The 26,855-nt window shown below is 42.8% G+C and overlaps 1 protein-coding gene across 4 annotated transcripts in view; it reads right to left on the bottom strand.

Moving 5' to 3' along the window:
• ADAMTS17 (ADAM metallopeptidase with thrombospondin type 1 motif 17) overlaps window positions 1–26,855 on the bottom strand; it is a 167,450-nt gene that overhangs the window by 86,040 nt on the left and 54,555 nt on the right. For all 4 annotated transcript variants that reach the window (XM_032122461.1, XM_032122462.1, XM_032122464.1 and 1 more), the window contains exons 8-10: window positions 21,010–21,115; window positions 2,826–2,966; window positions 1,392–1,542 (exon numbers count right to left, since the gene is read on the bottom strand). In XM_032122461.1, coding sequence (XP_031978352.1) covers window positions 1,392–1,542; window positions 2,826–2,966; window positions 21,010–21,115 — 398 coding nt within the window. The remainder of the gene's footprint in view (window positions 1–1,391; window positions 1,543–2,825; window positions 2,967–21,009; window positions 21,116–26,855) is intronic.

The following is a 26,855-nucleotide window of genomic DNA, read 5'->3' on the forward strand; positions in this document are numbered from 1 at the left end:
TGGACATGCAGCTTCTGTGTGAGAAATGCTGACCACCTACCAGCAGGCTGACATTCTCATTAGGCGCTGGAATATCCAGAAACAAAATGGGTTTTTATCACAACAAGGGAAATAGAAAAAATCTATTCCAAGAGGAGCCCAGCTGGGTGACACCCACACAAGTGGAAGAACTTGAGTCATGCTGGGTAGATCTGAGGTTTTCTTTACAGACCTATATTCAAATACTTTGCTTCCAGTACAGTAGTCCTGGTGGTCTGCATTTTCTTGATGGAGCTGGAAAATACAACCTATCCAGATTCTTTTCCTATTGTTTTATATTAGCTAGTTTCCAAGTCCAAAATAAATAAAACAGCTAACGTGAAACTAAGAGCATTTTCCCAGGACTTGCATGTGTTCCACAGTTTTAGTAATTTGGCACTTAGAAACCTCAGTTATCTCTGATTATTATTTTCTTTCTTAACACTGATTTAAGACCCCAAGCTTGTTCAGAATGGGAATGAAGGACAACTAAAAAATACAAATGGCCAGTTATTAAAAGCAAGAAACCTATCTGTACAGGAGGGGATGCTGCCAGCTGGGGCTGGTGACCCAACACAGCTTCATCACTTTCTTCTGGATGTCTCCAAGGCCACAGTGGAAGCAGGGACTACCCCTCTCCCTGTCTAAAGCAGGGTGCAGACAAGATCTGCTCAAAATTAAAAGATCTGATTATGAGTAAGACCTTATGAAAAGTTTAGCTGTCTAAATTCCAGAGGATGAGTCGGACAGCCTCATCTCAAATACAACCTTCTTCTAGAGACAACAACAATCAGTGTTTCCATTTTGCCAACCAACCACGTGATACAAACCACACTACACCCAAATCCTGATTAAACATGATGTTGCTTAGAAAACTCACAAGATTCTGCACAGAATTCTGTAGGGAAGGCCTCACGAAACAAGCAGACCTCAATATTTCCTCAGCACAGAGTTAAGAGTCAGCTCCTAAGAACACTGCAGTGGTCTGAAGGTGAAGGCCGTGAAACACCCAGCCAGCCATCTAAGCTGACTCTGTGAAAGGAGCCAAACACTCTTGTGAGGAGAGACTTTCACCTCAGCTGAACTTCCAAGAAAACAATCTCTACAGAGCATTTCAGCAAAACAATGTCAAAAAGGAACAAAGTGCAAACACCAGTTTTTCTGAGTCTGCTCTGGGAGATTACCAAGGGCAGTGTGGGGAAAGAAAGATGAGGCCTAAGCAGGAGCTGCTGACACGGAGCTCAAGGCCGTTTGATTTTCCACCAGCAGTGCTGAAACTGAGGGAAGTACAGACTCCTTTTCTCTTCCCCAGGGCTTGGCAGCCTTTTTTCCACTTCCCACCTTGTTTCCAACTACAACCCACGAGCTCTTACCTCCATATTCTTACAGAACGTGGCATTGGTCCCAAAAAGGATCTGGCACTGCTCGTCGGCGCTGTAGTGCATCCCCGGCAGCTTGTGAGGGAGCCGAACAGAATACTGGCTCCGGGGGTCTGTCACCAGCAGACAGGTGCTCACCTTGGACCTGGGGAGGGCAGGAAGGAAAGATGCCCTTAAGGGAAAGCACCTCTGAACTGCAGTGTTAGATCACTACTACAGAGGAGCTGCTGTTGTCTCTTCAAAAGGAAATCTCATGTGAAACAGTGGGTTTTCCCTGGAAGCCTTCTAAATCATTGAGAACTACAGATAGAAAGGTCCTTAGGAACTCATGCATGGCCCCAGGCCTCAAGGCAGGACAGACTACATTCACAACATTCTGGGTTCAACATTTGTCTAAACTGTTCCTAGAAATCTGATGGAGACTCAATTCTGCCCTCGGGCAATTCAGCCCAAAGCTTCACCAGCCTCGAAATGACAGCTAGAAAGTCTTCCATCATGTCTCACCTCAATCCCTCCAGCTGAATTCTGAGCCCTTGACTTTTTGTCTTATCCATCGCAGGCATAAAGGGAAGATTTTTCTCCTTGCCTTCACAACAATCTTTTACAAATTGGAATATCACTGTCACATCTGGGGCCAGATGCAACCAGATGAGTTCAGATGCAACTTCTTTTTCAAATTCGTGCCTTTAATGTGGCAGTAAATATCCCATTTTCTTTCATTGTTTTCCTTTCTTTCTCACCTCTAACCCCCAGAGTGGGAAATTTTCCATGCTGAACTCCCTCCTAGCACGAAGTACTGTGCCAGGCACTGTTTGTCAGAGCTGCACTGAAGAGTTAAGACCAGAACTGCAGAGTTCAAACAATTCCAGTGCTTACTGTAGTACATAAGACTTAACAAGCAGCAGGACAGAAATCCTTCCTGAACAATTGAATATGATGAGCTGAAACATGGATGCAGTAGGAAAGAAGTTTACAGTGAACTGTTTTAGACCAACACTCACTGAGGAGTGAGAAAACACATCAGAATTACCTCCAGGCAAAGTCAAGTTTCAATAAAATAAAAGCTATTTAATAATAAGACAGTAAAAGCCACAGCACAAAGGTGCAGCATCCTTCAGCAGAGATTTCTGCAGGCCACCTACACACAGATTTCTGCCATTGAAAAACTGAAGGGCATTTTCTGTAAAAAGAAAGTGATATGGAATTTTTTTAAAGATGTTATCAGCACATTGACAACTGCACATAATTATTCTGTCTCTCTTCAATCCTCAGTTTCAAGGGGCTATTGCAATGGAGACAGATTCAAACTTGCACGCCCTGATGACACATGTACACTTTTTTAAAAGGAAAATTCTTAATACTTTCACCTTAAAGCAACAGAGTGGATTCTTGCCTGATAGAATATTTGACACTCAGCACAATCCTTACTTTAGGAAGTTTTCAAGGTCATCTCGGCTGCACGAAGACCAGGAAAGGTCACTTGGGTTCCTGCCCTTCACCCATTCTCCAGACATAATGTGAGACCTCCCAGCACAGGGCTGATGATCATCATCGTGGCTCATTCCCATGCTGTTGGATTGGAACAAAACAAGACAAAAATCTATCAAGTTATGGTGTGGGTTTCTCATTTCCCACTGCCTTTAGCAATGATGCTATTAGCAATTAACAACTCAATAACAGGCTGCACATACAACACATAATCAGTCACGTACTGCCCTGGGCACTTGTTAAATAAAGAACTATAGGTTCCTTTAATTTATCCATTGCCTTAATATCAGAGTGTTTGGTGTTTGTGTGTTTGAAACTTTTAAAAATGCTTCTTATGGACTTTCCTCCTAGGAAATGTGACTATTTGAGGGATTATGGGAAGTGAACCTGGAGAAGTGATGTAGATCAGAGAAGGGTATCTGCTGGAATATTTATTGAAAATTCTGGCTTGCTTTCCAAAATCTAGTGGATATGATCCCTACAAACACACAGACAGAATGATCTAGAGATGGGCCGCTGTTGTTGTTGCATCACTGGGTCTCCAGCAGGCTGTCTGGAGCAAGCCAGGAGCAGTCCCTTTAAATATGGTGTTGCACTGTTTAATCCATGCTATTTCCCTACAAATCTGAGGCTCCTGTTTGCTTTCTGACTGTGCTCTTGGCTTTGCTTCTCCTCAGTCGTGGGACTTGACTGTTCAGAGCCCAAACACGACATCCATTTCTAGTTGCAATGAACCAAAACCCCCTTCAGCAGTTTGATAATTATGGCTTAGGTTAAACCACCATCTCTGCTATTTTTAGCTTACAGTGAAGATTATACAGTGGAGTCTATTATTTTAGGTTTATCTCCAGGGACATTATTATTTCTAGCAAAACTACATTTAACATAATTTTTAGACTCAGAAGTTCATAGTTATTCTTGTTTTTAAACCTTTGTGGTTTTTGAACAATGAAGAAACATTAATATCAAGCACATTTTGTTTGATGCACGCAGTAATTATCTAACAGTCTATTAGCAACTCTAACTTTGAAACAGTAAAGAGTAAAATTCCTGGTCCACTAAGTAAATGGGAGTTTTGCCATTGACTTCAACAGAGCCTGGGTTTCACTCCATATATTTTACCCATGTTGTTTCTACACATAGAGAAAACTCCTCACATGCTAGGATGAAAGTTCCAGCAGTATTTCTCCAATGCAAATAAGCCCATCTAAAGATTGTGTTCCTAAAAGTCAGAAAAAGAAGGGCTCAGTACCTTGAAGCAAGGGATGTGAGCTTGTCAGGAATCTTCCAGAACTAAGTTCACCCCAAAATGCCAGTTTAGAAGGCTAGTGGGCATGCAGCAATCCTGTTAACTTTTCTAAGGGAGACCAGGCAGGTTTTCAAGGTTTCTTGCAGCTTGTCTGCCTTGTGAGTGCCACAGTGCTGAGACTCAAAGCTGGGCCCTTTTTGGGTTCCTACTCTGTTTCTGTGGGATGGGATCTGGCAGTCCTCCTGTTCTGGAAGCTTCCTGAACAGTCTCCTGGTCAGCACATCAGCTGTTCTACCTCAAAAGGGTGAAAACAAATCATCTTCCTGACTTCCCAAGTGCTTTAGGCTCCCTGATTTTATCCCTTCCAGAAAAGACTGGTCTTTGGTCTAGGGTTGTTAATTAAGAAATGCTTTAGCTTTCTGATTAACTTCAATTATTTTTTGTCAAATATGTTGAAAGTGAGATTTTGTTGGCAAAAAACAAGGGTAGCAGTAACTAATTAGTACATTCCTGTCCTTAACTTTATTTTAAACCCGACATCCTGAAAGATGTCTTGCCTAGGACTAATGCTGAGGCTGCCAGACCTTATTCAGCTTTACTTTTGCAGGGGGTTTGAGGCAGATAAAGAGTATTCTCTATAAAGACTGAATCAGAACTCACACCTCAAGTTATTTACAGGCTTCTTCTGAAATTAATTCAATTCTTACATGTGTGAAATCTACCCATTCCTGAATCATTCCTGTTTTCTTAACAGAAATCCTTTTAAAAGTCATAAGCATAAAGGAATTGAGCCTGAAAGGAATACCTTTATTGGTATTAAGCACAGGAGCTTTGCCAGTTTTTATTAGCTTGGGATGTGGCCTCAAGGTACACAGGCAACCCCTCCTGGCCTCTCAGTGATGAGTTTCTGGTAGAATGAAACCAGCAGCACCTTTGGAGCCTGTTTTAATTGGCAATGCATAACTTTTCTCAGCATCTACTTTACCTTACAATGACTCACTTGAGAAAATGATTAAATGACCTTCAGGACTAAAGCATACCCTAGCATGCTAACACATTCTTTTCGGAAGTTCAAGGGTCTCCACCTACATCAAAGGGACCAGGTTTTCCTAAACATGTAGTAAATGCAATGCTGTGCTGATTCTTTTCACTAATGAATAGTCCACCTCCTTTTAACAGAAATAAATAGGACAGAGCAGTGTGCGTTTGTACTAAACACCAGTGCAAACTGAATCAACAGTTTACATTTCCTTTGTGACCATCTAATCTTACCTGCTATTCAGAATTCACGTGGAATTAGAAGCAGGTAATCAGTCTCTTGAAATATTCTGCCTTGGGAAATGCTATTCTTACATGAACTGATCTTGAACAAAGAGTTGATAAGAAAAGCTCTTAGATTAGAAGTAGCAATGTCAAAATGACACTGCACTGCCCTGCAAACCCACTGCCCTCTGTGCTTCCTGAGACATAAATGTCCATTTTATCAGGAGCCACAAACAGATGCTGCCTGTTACCCTTCACAAAGCCAGCAGAGCCACTATGGATGAGCAGGATTCGGCTTCCCTTTGTGCTGTTACGAGCACAGTCACTCCTCCATCCTAACCCCACGGGAAACTTCTGCCTTTCAGTTCATCACATTCTCCTCCTAAAGACAATGAGATTCCACAAACGAAAGCAAGGACAGCATAGACTGTCAGCTCTTCAACACCTTTCATTCAATGTTTACTCAGAGTAAGCATCCTGGGACTCTGGTTTCACACTCCAGCTTCTTCCCTAATATAAATAATGCATTGCTTACCAGTCAAAGACACCAGGGCCTCACTAGAGGAGTCCTGAAGCACATTTACTGTTGTTGTTCATCATGTGTGAGGCCAGAAACAAGCTGACTGACCAGTTTGAGTCCTGACTGTTAACATAATCACAGCAAGGCAAATCTGATCAGGAGTCACAGGGAGGCAGCAACAACAGATCTCTTTGATGCAGTTTTGTTGGAGAACAAGGCTTTAAAGTACCACTGCTATGAATAAAAAATAGCATGCAGTCTCTGGGAGCTCTGGCCTCCCTGAAGCCTGTGCAGCAATCAGAACTGGGTCAGGATGCCAGAATTGCACTCTGGGCCTGAGCTGGCCAGTTTCTTGTGTAACGCTTTTAAGCTAAACTCAATTATCAGCCCTCTGTCTTCCCACAGCAATGCTGAACGAATGCACTTGCTTTGTTTGTTTGGGTCATTAGTGGAGCTTCTCCTCTAGACAGTTAATGTAACTAAACTGCTCTGTTTACCCTTGGTGTGTTTTCCAGTGTTTCCTGTTATTCTTTACAAGCCTGAGCCAAAGTGCATCAAAGCCTGTGGAAAGCCTACTACTGCCTTCAAGGCACTGCTGCACCTCCAGATTCTTGAGGTCATGTACACAAATCTTCACCAGAACCACTATGACCCTCGATAAAAACCTCAAATCTGAGTTGAGGATAATGCCAAGGGCTGGGGGAAACGGATTTAGGAGATGCTTAAAATCTTTTCTACAGCTGCAACTCTGTGGCTGATAAGAGACCACTGGAGAAATCCCCAGGACTGTTATGATTAACTTGCCCTTAGCAGGAAGAGATATGAAGTAACAAGAGGTAAGTTTGATAGAAAATACCATCAACAGCAGCAGAAGAGCTTTCCTTCAGAAAAAGGGTAGCTAGCAAAAGAATGAAATATGAAAAAGGGAAGCCTGAAAAAAAGAAACCCAGAAGAGAAAATGCCACAAAGTAAGAGCACCTCCATCACCTCCCTGAAAGTCAAACCATTCTATTTGCCTGCAAATAACTCAGGGTGAGTCAAACGCTGGATCACTTTAGAAACTCACGGCTATCAAGGCTACCCAAGGTGTCCTGGCTGTCACCCCAGATGCTTATTAAACATGCATGACAAACAATTGATTGCTCTCCACACAACTGCACTTACCTCAGGCACCACTTCTCAAAAGGGCAGGGAGGATGTCTAGCTGCCAAGAAGGAAATGAGGACAGCGGGCTGTCTCTCACTTCCACAGATAGAAATCCAAAGGAGTCTTTCCAAAGAACCAACTCAAAAAGACTTGCAAGTGTGTAAGTTCAGCAAAACATTAAATAGGAAGAGCTCCTTGGGGTCAGTCCTGCAGACCAACAAGGACTCATAGAATTGATCAAAGAGCCCATTACAGCTGGATCCCAAATACAGGGGGGGGCAGGAGAAGGCAGTGATACCTCACGCTCCAAGTGAAAAGCTCAGTGGGACCACTAAGGTTTTAACATTTCTGGCTAATACTTGATTGCTGGGCAGCATGCTTTCTCTACCTGTAACTTGCCTTAGTGTGAAGATGTTCTCCTAAAGGCTTTGTTTCTGCAAGGGAACATTGCTACGAGCTACAGGCAGTACCAGCCTTGCATGTCACCAATGACCTTCTCAGAAGAGAATATGAGAGAAGTCATTCCCTGTGACCCAGCTTGCCATGACTCACCCACAAGTAATCCAGCAATAAATGCAGAGCCAGGACTAAGCACAAGATTTCTTTCTAAAGCCCACTGGAGAAATATAAATGCAAAGGGAGAGCAGACTGGACAACATCCTTGCAGAGTGGGAGATGGAAGAGAGAAGGGGAGCTGTAATACATCTGCTCTGGCATGTCAGCGTGGGCAGGATGACAGCGCCCCATGGAAGGACAGCTATTTAGACATGCACAAATGCCATCTGTTTTTCCATATGAACGATGTCCATATGAAGGACAAAATTTCTCCCCTTCCCACCTCTGACTGGGTTTCAGTGAAGGTTTGAGAAGGGAGTCCCACCTCTGCAGTGCAGCCAGTGTCAACCACAAAGGAAGATGCTGGCACTGAAGGAGGTTACACAGGGTGCATGGCTGGCAGCTGAGAACATTAAACATGGCCATTAAACTCAAATCCAAACTAAGCAGAGGACATACATCAACAGTTCTCAGCAGCTTCTGCCTTGGGCTGGGTTTGAAGCAGGAGTGGGAGACAGCACCCTACACCATCCAGCCTGTGAGCTGTTCGCTTCCAAATTGAGTTAAATGTTAGGAATTTTTATTAACATTTGAAATTGAAGCTGCATCACTGGAAAGATGCCTACTTCTGAACTGGTTCAACATGTTTAACATTTCAATATAAAATACTGATAATCTTGCAAGTTATGAGGTTTCCATCCAGTTGAGAATAAAGGCATAACAGAGGAAGAAGTGAAGTGGGGGTGCTCATTTGAGCTGGAACTGCAATAGGAGCTGCAGTGCAAAGTGAGGACAGTAACTTTGAGGGGGAGACCCAGGGAGGTGATGCCGCCAAGAGAGGCAGAGACAGCCAGAGAGGTCAGAGGGACCCAAGGGAGGCTTGGACAAACTAACAAATCCTGGGAAAGTGCTGAGGTGAGCTGAGCTCTCAGTGAGGGAGGAGGCAAGGAAACATCTTGTGCAACTTTCCTACAAAACCAGTGGCCACTAAGGGCATTGGCTTAATGGAAAACAGGCTTTTTCACCCTCTGCTTTTCAAACATGTAAACACTGTTTCTTAAATATGCTTTGACTCTTCCAGAAACTGTCAGGAGCATTTTGGGGAGCTGTGATGAAGAGAGGGAGATGATCCTACTTAAAGCATTTGAAGTAACCGAGGCTAGTTATTGTGTACACAGTGTTATCTAGAACAGGGGTGTTCAGGACGGGTGCTGTACTTTTGGGTTTTTTTTAATCAAGAAAGTCAACATTTAAAGGGAGCCATGACTACTGGACTCTTGTTTTCATAACCAAGTTTATGTCACTCTCCAATAATGAAGTAACCAGATATTTTATATGGCTATCTACTCATCAAGCAGCCAGGAAGTCAACAACAGCGAGTGAGAACACATGAACGCCTATGGTGAATAACAGTGTGGAAAGCTGTGGTTTATTCAGCTGCATGACAGATCCAGCCCTTTATGATATGGTTTTCATTTAAAAAGGATTAGCTCTTTTGCCTTGGAATCTGGAAGGCAGCAAAGTACGAGTTTGTGCCACAGGGAGAGAGAGCACATGAGAGTGACATGGCAGGGACAGAAGGCACGTGAGTGACATGGTAGGGACAGAAAGCACATGAGACTGACATGGCAGGGACAGGCAGAACATGAGTGACATAGCAGGCACACCCACTGGGGTTTCACACTCAAACATTTTATCTAAATGCCACTGGCATAAACACCAGACCTTTACATGATTTGACTGAAGCCTAACCAAGGCCATGAAGAACAGGCTGAATCATCTTAGGATCCTCTCCCCAGCAACATCACATGCTCACATTATTGACTCCTTTCTCAGACATTTCACAGACATTTACTCATGGGATTCTCTCCGAGGAGCCCTTGCTGTCTCACAGAGTGGGTGATTCATGGCAGGACAAGCATTGCCTGATGTATTCCAGCACCTTTGGTGAGATGAAGGAATCCAGCTGCAACACAACTGAACATCCACCATTCCAATGGCCTCTCTCCACTGCTTCTGATTTCTAGGATGTGGCCCCTGCATACCAACCTTTTCCTGAAAAAAATTCACAGTTTCTGGTAAGAGCTGGCAGGTTCTGAGGCTGCAGGGGCAGAAAAAAAAGTGCTCCACCAAATACAAAGTCCTACAAAATGCTAAAGTTGATCAATATATGTACAAATAAACTTGGCAGAAACTCAGCATCGAAGAGGTAGCATTACCTCAGGAAAAGACCCTTCCTCCTTCTGATCTCAATACTCCTTCCTTTCCAAGATCCATTTAGCATCTTACACAAATCTTTCCTGTCTCCTTCCTTAAAGCACTTTCCCAACTCCATGCAGGCATCCAACCACATGCTGAGCATTTCTACACCCTCTCAAATGCTTTGATACCTGTCAACAACATACAGCAGTCTTCTGACACAACAGCACCAGTAGGAGTCAAGGACTGCTTTAATTCCTTCAATCAATCCCTGCTGAAGAGGTGAACACAGATATATCCAAAAACACTCACTGTACAACATGGATCAGCAACTCTCTACTGGGAATCGCTTGTCTGACACTGGCTATTTGTCATGATCACAGCTGAGCTGTGACCCTAAAGTAAAAATAATTCATCTGAGGATATCTCCATGAAAATGTTTGCATTAAGCTGTATCCTTGCCCTCCAAGAGATTAAATCCACTTCTTGTACATACAAAATTCTTGCTTCAATTTGGTTTCAGAACACAGAGAACTGTTGCAGAAGGAGCACAGTGACTATGAATGAACCAGTGGTGGGCAGAGAAGGACTGCTCATTCCACAGAGGCTGCTGTGCTCCATCTGTAGCTCCTTGTTTTTGGAAAGCACCCTGGGGCACAGCAGAAGAAACAAGCTGAAGGGTAACAAGCTGTTTGCTTTCAGCACTGCCTGAAGTGGGTGAGAATGAGACCTCTGAAAATGTGACATGCATTTCCTCAGAAGATGAAAAGGGAATATAAATTGTAGGGTGGAAAAAGACCAAACCCTGGGATAGCTGGGTGGGATTTCCCACCCACGAGGGAAGAGAGACAAAAGCTCAGTGAGCACTGACGGCCCTGTCACTCACAGTGTCAGAAACCCCAGGGGATGCTCTGCGCGCAATCACTTTTCCAAAACTCCTGTGAAACCCCTGAAAGCCTCCAGTCAACTGCATTAAACGAGTGAGTGCCAAACCTGAATGCAGAGCTACAACACAAGACACCCTTAAAAGAAAACCAAGGAGAGGGGAGAGATGGTGTGGAATATTTGCCAAATACGTGCAACACAAGTAACCCAGATGTCCCACACTCTGCCCCATCAGGAAGCCACCCACAGCTGAGCGCTGGGGAAGTGGGACAGCCTGGGGGAGTCAGGAATGCTGGCTGCCTTGCCCACACTGGGAGATGAATTCTCCATTCCTGTAGGTGAGAATGAGGAGATGGCCAACATCAAAAGACAAAAAGGTGAGAAGTGAATGTAATATATAAATTCTACCAGCATCAAGTGTTCTGCAGTCCCCAGACAAGGCAGAGGGTGTATGGTTCTCAGAGCAGCAGGTCCTCTTCACAGAAATATTTTTCATCCTCTTTCTTGGTCCACATTGTCAATCACTGTGGGCTCGCAAATGCAGTGCAAGAAGAAATCCATCCTTATGTGATCCTTTTGCACTGATTCACCAACACAACAGGTGACTGCAGCAGACAGTAACAAACCTCTGGGCTCACTTTTGCTTCCAAAAATGAAAAAACCCACCAGAACTAGCTAGCAAAAAAATTGCACAGGAAATGCATGATGCAATTCAAAAATTTTGTTTCCATTAGTGGCACTCCCACACACCGGCTCCCTAAACTCCTGGGATTTTTCATAATGGTTCAGCTGCTAAAATAATTTATAGTACCAGAACCACCTGGCCTTGGCTGTTCATAAATGATTGTAGAAGTTCAGCAAGTTATCTCAGTTTCACTCATTTTATCAGCAGGGAGAGACTCAATATCAAACAGGAATGTTGCAAATTATGGCTTGGTATCAAAGCAATTTGGAAATGATATGTTCAGACCAATACTGAAGTGAAATTCTTTGGGTAGTGGGTGTGACTGGCTGCCTACAAACCTCAAGGCTAATAAAGTCAAGTTTGCTTTCATATTGTCTAAGGAAGCGACATGAGGAAAGTAAAAAACTACTTGAAAAAACACTCTCGCTTTGAATAACTTTGGCTTGAACATGTTAATGTGAAGACAAATTACAGAGAAAGAAGAAAGTCTTTTATTTTCATAAGAAACTGTTTTAGAGGGTCTCTAGATGGTAAGAGGTGCAGGGTGTGTCTCTTTTATCTGGTGACAGCTTTCTAGAGATGTCTATGAGCTTTTCTCATGTGATTCTGTTCATTGTGCTCAGAGGGGCTCCTGCAATCACACATTTGGCAAACCTGGTAAGGTTACTTGAACACACACCATAAACAGCTCAGAAGGAGCTGCAGGTATGGAGAGTAGTACTTAAAGTATAAAAAGAAAGTATGACTATATTTTCCTAAGCAAACAAGTTGGCTTTTTCTTTGACTGGAGAAAACTCTCAGGATCATAACTGGATTAGTACTGGAAATGTGTCAATAACAGAGTAAAATAATGGAGAAAGAGGTAAAAAAATATACCCAGTGGAGATGGCACTTCAAGTGAATAGATGGGAAATGATGCTTGTACACAAAGGCAGGAAAGCTGATGACAATGTCGTCGTTACAATGCTCCTGTAGGAAAACCCAGTTTGCTGCATTTCTTTAAAGCTACTAAACACAGGCAGTCTGCATTTTTATCAAAACGTGACCACTGCTGACTCATGGTAGCTCATGATGGATGTTAGGGAAGAGTTCTGCCTTTGACCAAATCTACCCCATGTTACACAGCAATCCACTTTACTTGAGATGAAAGAGGAAGCAGACAGGAAAAAATTCACCCTCTGAAAAGTGCTGGTGGTTATGTCTTCAGGAGGAAGAAAGGAAGCTGTGCTTTTCCTTTGAAGGAAAGATACTTTCCCTAAGTACAGAGACTACCTAAACTAAGAAGCAAACTGTTTCTAGGGAGCATTTGTTCATCCTGCAGCCTAGTTTTACTGTGCGCAATTAAACTGAATATTTAAAATCTAGATTAGAAATCTGTCACTTCATTAGCTGTCTCCGGAGTGACGCTGGCAAACAGCAGGGTGGGAGGAAGGGAGCCCAGCAGGGAGCAGGTGGAAGAGCCAGGCAGGATTTGGACTGTCACTGGCAGGTGAGAAACAGCTACCAGAGGGTGAACATGAGAAACTTCTGAGAGGTCAAACTATCCCATATGTGGATAAAATCTGGTGTATTAGATGAGTGTCCCAGTGCACTTTGAAACAGACAAAGAAGGTACAGTGAAAAATACTCATTTTTAAGGCCCTGAGCTAATTAGAGCCCAGCAGGAAGGAAACTTTTCAAGCTAGTCAGAGCAAACCATCATGATCATATTCCTTTTGCTTTGATTTGTTTTACCTAAGCAAGAGCAAAACCAGAAAACTGAGAAAACTGTGGGCTATTCTCCTCTTTTTTGGAAACTGGGGTTCAAGTAAAGACATAGACAACAAACTCCCTGCTGGGCTGGATCCAGCAATGGAAAGAGGCCTGGCATCCGATGTAGGGAGGATTTTGCAACTGGAAAGGGATCACTGAGAACAAAGCAGGCCTGTTTATTTCATTTCTCCAGTAAACTCTTTTTTGCTGAATTTTATTTCCCAACACAACTGTTGGCCAAGAGGCAGCCAACCCTGTTCCACACCAGCACAGCCTTCCACTGACGTAACAGCTAAAGGGAACCACATTTTTAGAGGCAACAACATTTCCACTGGCGTTGCTGCTGCTGACTTACTACCAAAGGCTTTTCCAAGTGACAGTCTGGGATTTATCACCTTCCCCAGCTCGGGAAGTCATTTTCACCTGGAACCTGTTGAACTCAGCAGGCCAGGCTGACAGCACGGTTTACAGGCTATTGGAACCCAACTGCTAGTGGAAAAGTAAATATTTCATCTAGATCACTGCCCTTGTATAAAAACAATTTATTATTTGGTAAATGGCACTTACAAACCTAATGTTTCCTGCGCTGATGTATATTGGGAGGCTGCACAATGGGGACTTGTACTGTCCCCATGTTTTGGGTCACTGGGTGCACCAGGCTGTTGCCAGCAAAGCCAGTGGAGTATGAAATCAGAACCCTTGTGGCAGGAAGCAGATGCAAGATTTGCCAAATCATTATGGCCCAGCTACTTAACACAGCCCTGGCTTACTCAGCAGAGTAAGCCTTCAAAAAGAAAGGCAGAGCTGGCAAGGCTACAAAGCTATTGATTAAACGAAAATTGTGTTTCTAAATGGCTGTCCTTCACCTGTTTGGTGCAGTTGTATTATGTTAAGTAAAGCTGTACAAGATGCTCAAAAACAAAGAAATTAGAGGGACTGCAAGGGAATGTTGCTTCCCTAGGGGTTACACAGAGATCCTTCACAAAGCAGAGAGTAAAACCATAGAAACCCTTGCCCAGAACTAATGTCTGCCACAAGAGTGCAGAAAGCAACAGGACATGGACATTCCCACGCCCAGTTCCAATGTTATTACATGCCAGTACTGTAAACAAACTATCAAATTTGGATGGTACAAAGGTGAAGCAGATAATCATGATAGAGGGAAGGTACCCTGCCACCATGCCAGGATTAGCAGGTTCAGTAAATGCACCTGGAAATATCTTGAAGCTTTACATAAAACTAAAAAAACCACACCCAAACCCAGGCCTATTATCCAGAGCACATGATACTACCAAACCTCCCCATTTCTCCTCCCCAATCTTCCTTTTCTCTGTGTGATTTCCATACATAATTTTCTCTTTTTTAGAATTTTTCTCTGTGTGATCCCACTGCCATTGCAAAAACAACCTGCCGAAACAAGGTTAATACCACAGGGATATTCTATTTCTGGGACTCAAATTAACTTGCTCAGGTATCCAATGCTGTCTTACAGTGGGCCAACACACCTTCTGTTTAGTGTTGCTCCACCACCACCTCCTCCCCAGGTCAAACCATCCATGCTGGCAGAAGTCTCCATTGATTTTTTTTTTTTTTTTTTTTAATATGTTTAAACAAGTCTTTGATCTCTGCTTCCTTTTGACTGACTTACGACATGGTTTTCAGAAAGTTACTATCAAGCTACAAAGGTACATGATAATAATTTGTTCTATCTAAAACAGACTCCTCAGTGTGTTACCAGAAGTGGAAGAAGCATCTCCTGAAATTTTAGGATATACCTATTCTTTCTCAGGACCAGAACCTGTAATTAAATAACTGCTTTTGGTTAGACACTCTGATGTACAGACACATATGATCAAATAGGCAATGTTCCATTATGTCCTTTGGAGTTGTACAGAGAAGGGCAACTTAACTGTGAAAATGTGCTTGCAATTATCTGTGGAAGAAGAATGAAACCTGGGAGGAGGGGAGCATGAAAAGGGAGCCTGGGAACACAGAGAGAGAGAGACATTCCTCAACAGATTTACAACACAAATGGCAGAAAATAAAATTAGCAACTCCAGGGTGGGTACGGACCGATGCCAGCATTTTTGGCCAGCCTCAGGGTATGTCTACACAGCAGCCAGTCACTCCCAGTATTCCTGAGACTGCAATATACTGGAACAGCTACGTCCTCCTGTTAATTTAAAGTGGGGATTCTGGCGCCAGGAGAATAGAGCTGGGGCAGGCACTGCCTGAATCCAATTCTCCGGCTACTCAGGAAGTCCTGGTGCAGCAAAGTCATTAATACCTGAGCTTGCTAGAATAAAGCTTGCATGGGATTGCCTCTGGCTCCAGTGTACCTTGGGATCCAAGTGACCTTGATTTTCCACCACTCCAAATGCAGAGATGTGAGTTCTGACACACAGCATGGTCAGAAGGGCCACACAGGGTTTATGGAGGCACAGAGGGAACCACAGCTCCCCAACACAAGGCAGAATCTACACTCAAAATGCCAGCAGTGCCACTGGAGAGGTTTATCCAGCCACTGGGCAGATCCTGTCAGCCACAGGCTACATCCCTGAGCCATCCCTAACTGGATATTACCCTATCCAGTAATATCCAAGAGTTCTCTCTTACAGTAAAACATTAATTCACAGGAGTGAATAAGATGCCTGTGGGCATGTGTTAAAGAAAAGTCTTTAACTACATGCTGAAATCCTACCCTGTGTGTAGAAGTTTGGCCTCATTTGCAGTACAGAGGGAACAGAGTTATAACTGAAGTTGTTTGGATAAAGTTGCCTGAAATTGAGACTTTGGTGCTCCTGCATGTTTGATTCTACAACTTAAGTAATGTTGGTTTTCATACCTTTTGGGAGGTAAGAAGTAACCTGGGGACACACTGGTGTATTTCTGCAATAGCAACAAAGAAAAATGTTCCACAGAAATTCAGGTCAGGCAGAACCTGCCTGATAAATGTGGAACTAACTCAGAGAAACACAGAAAAGAAAAAGAAGCTCCAGTGAGAGCTTTTTTTTAAAAAAAGGGTTAAAGTCAGCCAGGACAGAAACTACACTCAGCTGCCTCCACTGGTAAAGCCCTGAGTTCAAGGGTTAGACTCTTCTGAGCTGCTCTAAAAAAGTCAGAGGGTTGTTGGCATTTTTTCTTTTAAAACAGCTTCTCAGATCCCACATCCTGCACCTAAATGTTATAACCCCAGGATAAAAGGAGAGAATTTTTAGCAGAGGTCCCTCCATTTCTCCATGGTTTCCAGAACCACTGCCCTTGCCCCACCGCCATGAATTTGGCTGTTTGGAATCATGGGACAGGCTGTTCCAGAAAAAGAAACAGGGTTCTATCAGCACAGTGTGCACTCTGCAGCATTACCTGTGTGCAAGATCTGTCACATTTACTGGGGTGATCCTCAGCTTCCACATGGAACTTTTCATTTTTAAAACGCATTATGACCAATTCTTTATAAACTGTGGGGCAGGGGAGAAGTGGGACAATTTCCTGCTTGGTTCTCAGGAATTAAACTTCAATAGCTGCACAACAGTGACTGGGCTTTGCTGGTGTAAGTTGTTACAGGGCATCATTCTGCACCTTTGGGATCAGCTCAGGGACATTCCTCCTCAGCCTGCAATGTTTTCACATTCTGGTACATCTGCATGAATCTCTCTGCTGGGTGCTGAACTACACAGATCAGGGAGGCCAAGTTTATTCACAAGTCCATCAGCACAAATATCAGGCCACAAAGGGCATATCCAGAGTGTTTTTCCCTTACCTGCAACACCACGAGGCTTGAGACATAGCACAAAGGCCATACTTCATCATGCAGCAAATAATTATGCACCCTGAAGTAATTTTAACCAAGCTACAGCTATTAATATCTAACATCTAAAGCAAATAATCACACTGGAGAGAAACCTGCTGGTTCCAAACCCTTCTCTTGTCTGATTCCAAGCCCTGAGCTGTTTGATTTGTGCATTACGGGCTTTTTACCTTTGGACTTGTTTTTGTCCTCATCTGTTTCAGCTTCAAGTTTGAGGCCATGCGTTTTCAGGCTGCTGGCAAGAGCCAGCTCCTTGCTCGTTGTCAGTTGATTTTAATTCCCCTTCCTAAGGGCATCTGCCCCATTGTGGCTCCCAGCCACACCGCCTCCGGCTATTCTCTCCCCATCCAGGCAGTGCCAGGTTCTGTTGGCTCATGAATGGGAATCTTCCCTCCTCACCCAAGCCTGCCCCTGTCCCACAACAGGAAAACTGAGGCTGTTGAAAAAAACAGGAATGGCAACAAAGCTGGCATTGTTGTCCTGAAAAACCACTGGCTGCAGCCCACCCTGCTTCGTTCGGGATAACGGATATACGGATGAATCCCAGCTTTTGTTTCAAAAACTTATTTGACTTTTTCTTTGGAAAAGGACTTGAAAATGGTAACAAAGTCACTGCTGTAGGCGAAGAGAACTAGGAGGGGGGGAATTGGCACTATTTTTCTTCAAGTCGGTTGTTCAGGGTGGTCTTCAGGGTGTGAATCTCAGATCAGCCTCACACCGGTGGAGTTCATGGAGGAGGAGGGAAGCACCAGTCAGCATCCTGGTGACAAAAGTAGGGCATTTTTAAGCTTTTATGGATGGACTTGCCCTGAAAATCTGAAGAAAGATGAGAGTAAGAAATGCTCAGTGTTCATATTTTGTTTATGATATGAAGACCTCAGACTTGTACATTTTAAGACTTCAGTGACCACTGTGATCCCTGGGTCTTCCCTTCTGTGTAGGTCAGGACTCCACCCAGCAAATCCTGGATAAAATCCAACAAACTGTGGTTACACTCAAGTGTGCTGTTTCCAAAGACATCCACTATTGACCCAGCTGACTGAAGGAACAAGACTTGCTCAGGGTCCTGTCTTGTCTGGGAAAAAGTTTATGATTTGCAGCCTCAATACACATTCACTCAGCTCCCTGCCTGTAACCTTTTTGTAATAGCAAGATTCTTCTCCTGGATCCGGTGCAGAAAAAACTGTGTCTAAATACAGATGGATGCTCCCTCTTTGTCCATGGCCCAAAATTATCAGTACAGACTTGAAGATTTAAATACAAAAATCACGTCACTCACCCCATCATCAAGCAAAAACTCCACAGGTTAAACCTGAAGATGAACTTTCATCCTTCAACTTTCATAGGACCTATTTCATCCTAATGGACCTATTTAATGGTGTATCTGTGTTTTCACAGTGCAGCTGTCCGGAATGGTGTATTTTGCAGTCAGTCCAAATGACATTAGTGGCAGATTAGGAATCTGACACATCAATTAGTATTCCATTCACTTTTTCCAAAGTCCACATCAGAAACTATCTGTGAATGCCAAACTGGGCTTGTGATCTCCACAGACATTTGTTAGTCTTAAGGAAAGAATAATAAATCTCAGCTTTTCTACACTCATAAGGAAATAAGACTTCAATAAAGCTCAAAATTATGGCTCTCCAAAATTTATATTTTTGCCAATATGGATGTAGTTTTGATTGGATTTTGTTTTAAATTAAGAAACTTGCACCTAGTTTTCCTTGGTTTTCATTTTTAAAGCCCATCAGCTATTCTTTGTGTTCATGTCTGCAATGGGTTTCCTTACATTTCACTCAAAACCTCTGAGTTCGTAAGTAAAGTCTGCAAAGAATTCTTCTATTTGCACAAGACATGCTGAAACAGGATTGCTCAGAGCATCTTACTGCAGTTCAACACCAGAAGGCCTGACACCTTGTACAGTCAATGAAAAGATTCCTGCTGGCCTCCAGAAAGGCACCATTCAACTGGCCAGAGGTTGAGATGAGCAGCCAGGCCGCTGGTGGGTGACCGCACAGTGGGATGATTGTAATACTCAGGTTGGGGGGAGACAGACATGGCATTTCCCCCCCCCCCCCGTTTTGATTTGGCAACACTGGGGGTTGATTATGCTGCTGAAGGCAAGGCAGAGGGGGAAGAAGGGTTTGCCCCAATGTGTGACAGAGAATTGCAGCTCCTTGTGAAACAGGATAACCTGGAACATGTCCCCAAACACCTGTGGCAGCAGAATCCTCCCAACAGCTTCTACAACCTTCAGCTGGAGCCTTCCTGGCTCCTGTGCCCTCCAAGAACAGCACTACCCAGATACCTTGGGTCCCTAAGCTGGCCCTTACAGACCCCCACACCCCTTCAGTTCTCCTGAAATAGTTTACCAAGATGAAGGCAAAGAAAGAAAACTGGCAGAGGAAAGATATTATGGTCTTACCAGCAAAACTGCCCTCAGAAAAGGAAATGGAGTTTGCAATTTTCTGCACAGATGGGGAGCTGTATCCAAGGGCATTACATCCCCTATTTATGATGGGGATTTTTTTTGCAAAGCATTATTAGAAAGAAGCTTGTCAGCTCTGCTGAGAAACTTGGCAAACACCAGGGCAGACCAGTCTCACTCTTTCACACAGCTGGATTTTTTGCAGCTCAAGTATTTTTCCCTCTTGCTCTTGGCCCATCCAAAGATGAGTGCTGAATTTTCCTTAGCATTACCCACAGGTTAGTTTGTTATTAAATTTAGGCTCAGTTTAACATCTTGGCATGTAATTTAAATAAAACCAAAGCCAAATGTCCTTTTCTGCTGCAACCACCCTCAGTTTGGCTCAGCTGCCTTTGGTGTCACTGGAGGATGAACAGGAGATTCATTTTTGGTAGGTAACCTAAATACCCTCCATGCAACTTCGAAATACATTGCCATAAAGCAATTATTTGTCATGGAATGAGATTGGCCAGAACCTCAACATGCTCCATTGGCTCTGACTTAGCTGTGAAATACTTCTTACTGTAGGAAAGGAAGATACACCAGACACATGAGCTGTAGGAAGGGTGCAGACAAAACTCAGGCACAACTTCTTACAACAGGAACAAAGATGGGATTTCCTTCTGAGGCTGAAGGAAGGAGTGCTTGAAAATCCCACAGGCACAGTCCTGCCCCCTGTATAACTTTGTTCCTGGTCTAATTCTGTACCTTCCACAGTCTGTGACACTGCAACCAAAGTAATGTCAATGGATAGGGGAAAAAGCTCATAAGGATTATGAGTAAGTGCTTGTGACACTGGGTCCTGAGAGCAGGGAATGTGGAGCTGACCTTTGGTTAACTCATTATCTGCACTAAGAGGACGCAGCTGACTCTTCCAGTCAATTTTGTTTTCTTCTGCCCACAGGATATTTATAGGCAGCTTTAAATAGCCTCCAAAGTCACCTGCAGAAAGTACCCAGTAATCTCCTTGTGCAAATTTCTGTCTGACTAGGACTCATCACGTTCTTTCCTGCTTTTTCCAGTGTGTTCAAAGTGTGTTACTTAGGTGTGATTGAGCTGATAAATCAAGTTATAGGATTTCTTTCTGTTGATCAAGTAATTCTGCTTAAGGGCATTTCCAAAATACTGATGTTTACCCTTTCAGTCACAGCAGATTACTTCACATGCAGAGATGAAACCACTACCAAACTATTTAACTATTAAAGTCCTTGACACAGACACCTGAACTTCAGAGAAAACTTGGCAAGTTTAAAGATTTTGAAGCAGATGTTAGTTTTGTGGACCTATTCTACACAGTAAAGAAAAGCAGAATTTGTCTCTATCACTGTCCCTCATTTAAGAGAATGAAGCCTCTTCGTGCTACTCAGAATCAGAACAGAGAGCTGAAAACAGGGGAAGATCGACTAGAAAGATTTATGTCTGCTAAAACGGGTATTTACATAAGCCTCCTGAAAATTAAGTTATGTATCAATGTGCTGCACTTATGAAATCGTAACAAACACGCCACACTAGTAATTGCACTTGTCTGGCCTTAAAGGAAAGTATCCTACAGTGGCATAAGTAAAGAAGGAAACAGAAGGACAAGTTCTTACTTGTGCCCAAGTTCATGTGCAATTGTGAATGCCAGATTGAGACCGTTGTCTTCAGCAAGAACACACTTTCTCTTGGCACTGCAGACACCTCCTAGGTAAGCAATTCCTGCAACAAAACCACAGAGAATGTTCCCATCAAAACCAGTGAAACAGCTCATTCATTCAAAACATACAGCAGTAACACCCAAAGTGATGAAAAATGCAACCAGAATGAAAAATATTAGAGCAGTTTCCATACAAAATCATCTGAGTAGTTTCTTCATCATCCTAGTGGAGAATCAGTCCAGAGTTTTGTCAGACAGGAAATAAGTAAAACACACTCACTTTCACTACTTTCATTGGAAAATGTATTTCACTGTCTCAAAAATATATTTCACTGACCCAAAAATTCATCTAAACTTGTCTACTAATACCCTCTACTACAGCATTAGAAGATGCAGTGAAGGAGCCTGAACAAGCATTTAAATGGACCTCTCCTGATTTTCAGACTAAAGTCAGGGAGAAGAAATAAAACAATAAAGCAGAGACTGAAAAAAAATCTTACATTTTCCCTTATTTTAATGCTTAAAAGAAAGCGAGAGCATCAGAGCCAGGAGAGCTGGCAAAGCGCTGATGGTGAGTCACAAAGCCAATGTAGGTGGCACAAGTCTCCTATGACTGAGTGGAATTCAGGATTTGATCCACGCACAGTATTCTCCTGTTTGTGTGGGCACCACGAACGGTTTGATGCTGAGGCCAAAAAGGAATTCAAAAGTTACAGCATGAAGCCTCTGCTATGGAAAAACAATAGTCCTCATCTGCCCTTCCTGCAGCCAGACTGTCCCCTGCTGAAAGTGCCACCGCACTTGGGAATGCTGTGATGGCATCACAGGCCAGCTCAGGATATCACAGTGTACATACCTACTTGTATTTGTGTTTACCAGCACCAAGGAAAGCATTTCCTCACTGCAGTACCATTTCCATGGAGGGATAGCTGCATGGAGCTGCCTCTAAGGAGCAGACCATGACCATGCAATGGAGTCATGATACCGGTTTTTCTTTTTTTTTCCTCTCAGAGTTGACAAAGCTGTATTTATCAAGGTGCAAATGTAAAACTTTAGACCTGGAAGAAGTCCAGCTCTGTTTTTATGAGTTTTGACAACAATAAGGATGTGGATATTTGTTGCTAGCCAGGGGTGTTCTGGATGGAATGAAGGGATGGGCAACAGCATTTTACTTCAGCACCTGCAGCAAAGAGTGAAGGCAGAAGTCAGGCACTAGCACTTGCTTACTTTAAAAATGCTGACCATGAAAGGGCAGATTCATATCACACACACACAAAAAAAAAAAGAGATCAAGATTTAAAATCAATGGCCATAAAAGGCTGGATTTCAGCACTTTTCTTGGACTGACTTGCATTTTACATGCAGAATAGTCCAAAGGATGTCAAAGAATTGCTCAGGAAGTAACAACCTTCTTTGAGAAAGATTTTTGAGATTGCAAACTCAGTCCACACCTGATGGCCCAATGAACGTGCCTCTTTTTGGTTAAACAGAAGCAAAAATCGAGTATTTGGGTCAGCTGAAAGACACTTCTATGGAATAGGGAGAGATATTTTGGTTCCCTTTCAGCAGTTTTCAGGCAGCAATGACCAGAGCAGGATTTTTACCACAAGTGTTTTATTCTTACTACTAAACCTGATTATTCCACCTTTATCTTCCGTTAACCTGTGCCAATATCTCTCTCAGTTGTATCTGACACACGAGGTTTTAACTGAGGAGCAACAGTTGCAGTTCAGGCTCAAGGGTCAATCAGGCAAGTCAGTTTTGCTTGAAAGTATTCATGCCAAATTCCTCTTGAGAGATTTCATAAAATGAGGCTGGGTCTACGTTTACCATCATGGAGATGGAAGGGGGCAACATTCCCATTTTTGGGAGGTGTGGCGCAGCAAAACAGTTTAGAATTCTGCCAATATATTAAAATATGTCAAATACCAATTAAAATGTCAAGTACATTATCCCAAATAATAATTCTTCTGAAGTCTTTGTTTAGTGGCTCTAATCCCCACTGAACCTGGCAATGTATATCCACATCATTATTTGGCTTTTGCTCTGTGCTAAAACCCTCATCATTCAAAAGTGGAAAACTAATGATTAAGGACTTGTACATCCACCAGTGGTCAAAGAAGTAGTGACTGTGGCTCAGTTACAGACTCTTAGTCATCTATTTTTATTAGCTATTTTCAGTGCTTAATGTGAATCCTGTGTGGCCTTTTTATAATATCTGCAAAGATCAATCAAAAAAAATGTAGCCATTTAAAATTAGTTTATTATTACAGAAATGGACTGGGCAGAGAAACTCATAATCCTGGAAGAGCAGAAACCTTTGGAGTACATGGAATGAACTCAGTAAGAAGTCCAGCTCATGAACTGCTGAGTGCTTATTAATAAGAGTCATTCTGGAGCAGCAAGCCAGTTATAACAAATTGGTATCACATTTTAAGCCTGAAAAAGCTTGCCTTAAAAATGTTTTTGAAACACTTATTTTCTATTGAACTATTTCCTAAGATCATAATTTTCTTTTGGACCAATACATTTTAGCATTAATTCCTTTCATCAGAATATCAACAACAAATAAATTATTGATCTGCAAACATTCTCCAGTTCTTTAGTAAATATATCTGAACCATTAACATAAATGCAACTTTTTTGTAACCCAGTACAATGATCCACATAACTGATAGGCGGAGAAAAATACACCTTTAACCAACAACAATAGTAGCACAATGCATTAACATGATTTATTTCTTCATTGGGATGAATGGAAACTGTTGTTTGCCTCTTAAACTTCCAGATTTTTATCTAAGCCTTTCGAGTCTGCAGAACTGGAATAAAAACTTCACGAACTCAGACACATTTGTGAAAATCCTGGCGTGACGTGGCTCTACCAGGCTGGGAAGAATATAAGAGGAAATGCTTTTATTTGGTAATTTTGCTTCTGGCCCTGTCTGAGAGACAGGTGTGTGTGTGTGAAAATGAAAAATAGGGAAGGAAGCTGAACTGGAATTTTTGTTCGTTTATTTTTTAAAAAAACCCCACACTTCTCATGTACCTCTGCAAATATACAGACAGTGGCTTTCTTTAGGGGAAAAACTCCTTATCTGTCAGATACACTGTCAGCAATTACCACAAATCTATTTTTAATATACAAAAAAGGTCAAGCAGGAGCATCAGTGGAAGAGGGAAAGGAGAGCCAATTACTATTTTTACTATTACCAAGCTCTAGGGTTTTTTCCTTTCTCTCCTGAGAAATTACATAATTACAGCCCATAACTTCTGTGCTTGGGCTTGGACACGCAGAGCTATCTGCACTTCTACGGCAAACCCTGGGACACAGGCAACTGTGTAAACTCACATTTATCCAAAAACTTGTCATACATAAACAGTTTGCAGCTGTTTGCCTTCCTGCCAGCTAATGAGCCCTCCACCAGCAGTATCTCCAAGGGGAATGATCCCATCTATCCCACCAGCCCGGCGAGGCATGAGGATATTACACACTTGCCACATGGATGGCCAAAGCTGGGAGAAGACAAGTCCTGGTGCTTGGGTTCCCTTTTTGTCCTACTCCAAACACCTGGGGCTTCCTCCTGACGGGCTCTGGAGCATTCACTCAGCAAGTGGTTTGTCCAGGTACTCCAGCTTTCAACTCTTTAATGTCTTGTTTTCATTGCACTCCTAATACTTTAATCTCTTCTTTTGCCAACCACCTCTGGATACAGAACTTTTACTTGATTAAAACTTGGCTTGCTCTCCTCCTGCTCAATGTATTTGCTGTTGGGAAGGGAGCCAAACTCCAAGTCCTGAAGTCTGCTTGGCACAGACAGAGACTCCCTGCATATCCACATGCTCAGAGCAAACCTCCCATTCCCCATCATTACTAGTTTGGTGTTGAGCTGATGTTTTTCTCATTCTCCCACGATTTTCGATTTGTGCAGCTCACACATTGCCATCAATTACATTCCTGTAGCCTCTCTTAACATCCTACACAAGTAAAATCAGGAAACCCTGAAGTGATTCATGCTCTGCCTTTCCATTCAATGGCTATGATATGTTTGACCGAGATGCCCTGCCTGTATTTACACATCAAGTCAGTCACCAAGGGAATCTTTCAGTGCTTGTGATACTTAAAATGAAAATACTTTTCCCTTTCTATAAAGCCTACACAGAAAAGGTTCCAAAACTTAAGAAACATTAAAGAAGAAGAAACCCACTAAACTGCCTCCAAGATAGGTACTAACACTGTTCTACAGCTGAATAAACAGAGGTCTCAAGAGTCAGTGGTATCCAGGTAAAAAAGAACTGTATCCATGGAAGGGCCCTCTGCAGCATGTACAACACAGACAGGCTAAGGCTGTCACCACTGAGCCTCCAGGTCCAAGTCTGGTTTACAGGGATCATCCAGAAAAGCGAACAGGGTGAGCTGTTCCTTCATTTTATGAGAATGTCCTAAATCAAAGCCGGACATGCAATTTTAGTGGCACAGATTAATTTGGCTTAATGCTAGACAGTCATCCAAGATGCCAATTTCTGTTAATCTTGCAGTAACAACATGGTTTCCATTAGAGTTTAATATTCATGTATGGAAACTGTTTTCCTTAGCAATAATTTTCATTGTTACTGCATTTAACGAAATCCACACTGGAAACAACACACTTGTCATGAACCACAAGTACGGAAATTACAGAGCAACCATCCAGTGCACAAGACACAGCTACGATCAGGTAGGAAAACAAGTTAATAATCACACCAGTGCAAGTCACAATATTTGGAACTCAAGTATTTATACAGGAAGAGATTCTGATGTCACAGACCAGCTGATGGAAGCCACCATGACTCCTGAGAAGAGGCACCAGATCCCGACTTTCTGTACCTGGCCAACTCGTTGCAAATGTGCCCATCACCACAGAATCCTCTTCTCCTTTGGAGAATATAGCCTGTCCTGAATTTCAACATGACCCCTGTAAAACTCTGTTCACCGTGACCTGCAGGGATGCAGCACAACTTTCCCCAGAACTCAGACTGCAGTCCTGTAGTGCCCAATAAAATAACTTCTTCCTCTGAAAACACTGTCATTTCCAGTGTACACAAGTGCTATCAGAATCCCAAAAGCCCAGCAAGAAAAACAAACAGCTGAAACACAAAGTGTAGTTACTTTCTGAATCTCTTGATTTTAGTTACACTCACCCTGAAGGACTAACAAATCAAACCTCTCCCTGATATTCACAGCACTAGCTGATGTTTCTGGAGCTCACAATGATAAACTCCTCAGAACACAAGGTCCTTATAGCACAAATGAGTGAAACGTTCAATACCTTTGGCAGGAGATACTTTTCTGATTATTGGGAATAACTAGAGATACTTGGCATTGAATATTGATACGACACCCACGGGTCTAATAAGCAGCCCTGGATAACATTTCACAACACCAGGGCTCTAGCTGAACGAGCCAGATTCAACCACATGCCTTAATCTTTGCGAAAGGACTGTGATTCAGGCAGAAACACCCAAATTTTAGCTATGGCACCACTGCAGCTCAACCCTTCTCAGAACTTCTCGGTCAACCCTTTCATCTCACACTGGAGCCCAGGCAGGAGTGCACCACCCCCTTTCCAAACAAATTACCTGACACCTAAACCAGCTGCCCTCCTCAGTACCTTCCCGATAAAAATGCCTTTGTGAGGCCAGACCTCTTCATGTCTGTAAACCTGCAGAGGCAGCAAGATTTAATCATCAGAGCTTAAAGGAGTGCTTTTGCTATCTTCCTTTTCTCTGTTTAATGACCCTGCAGGACAGCAATTAATGGAACAC

The sequence above is a fragment of the Corvus moneduloides genome, chromosome 13 (assembly GCF_009650955.1).
Source record: "Corvus moneduloides isolate bCorMon1 chromosome 13, bCorMon1.pri, whole genome shotgun sequence".
NCBI classification, from domain to species: Eukaryota; Metazoa; Chordata; class Aves; order Passeriformes; family Corvidae; genus Corvus; species Corvus moneduloides.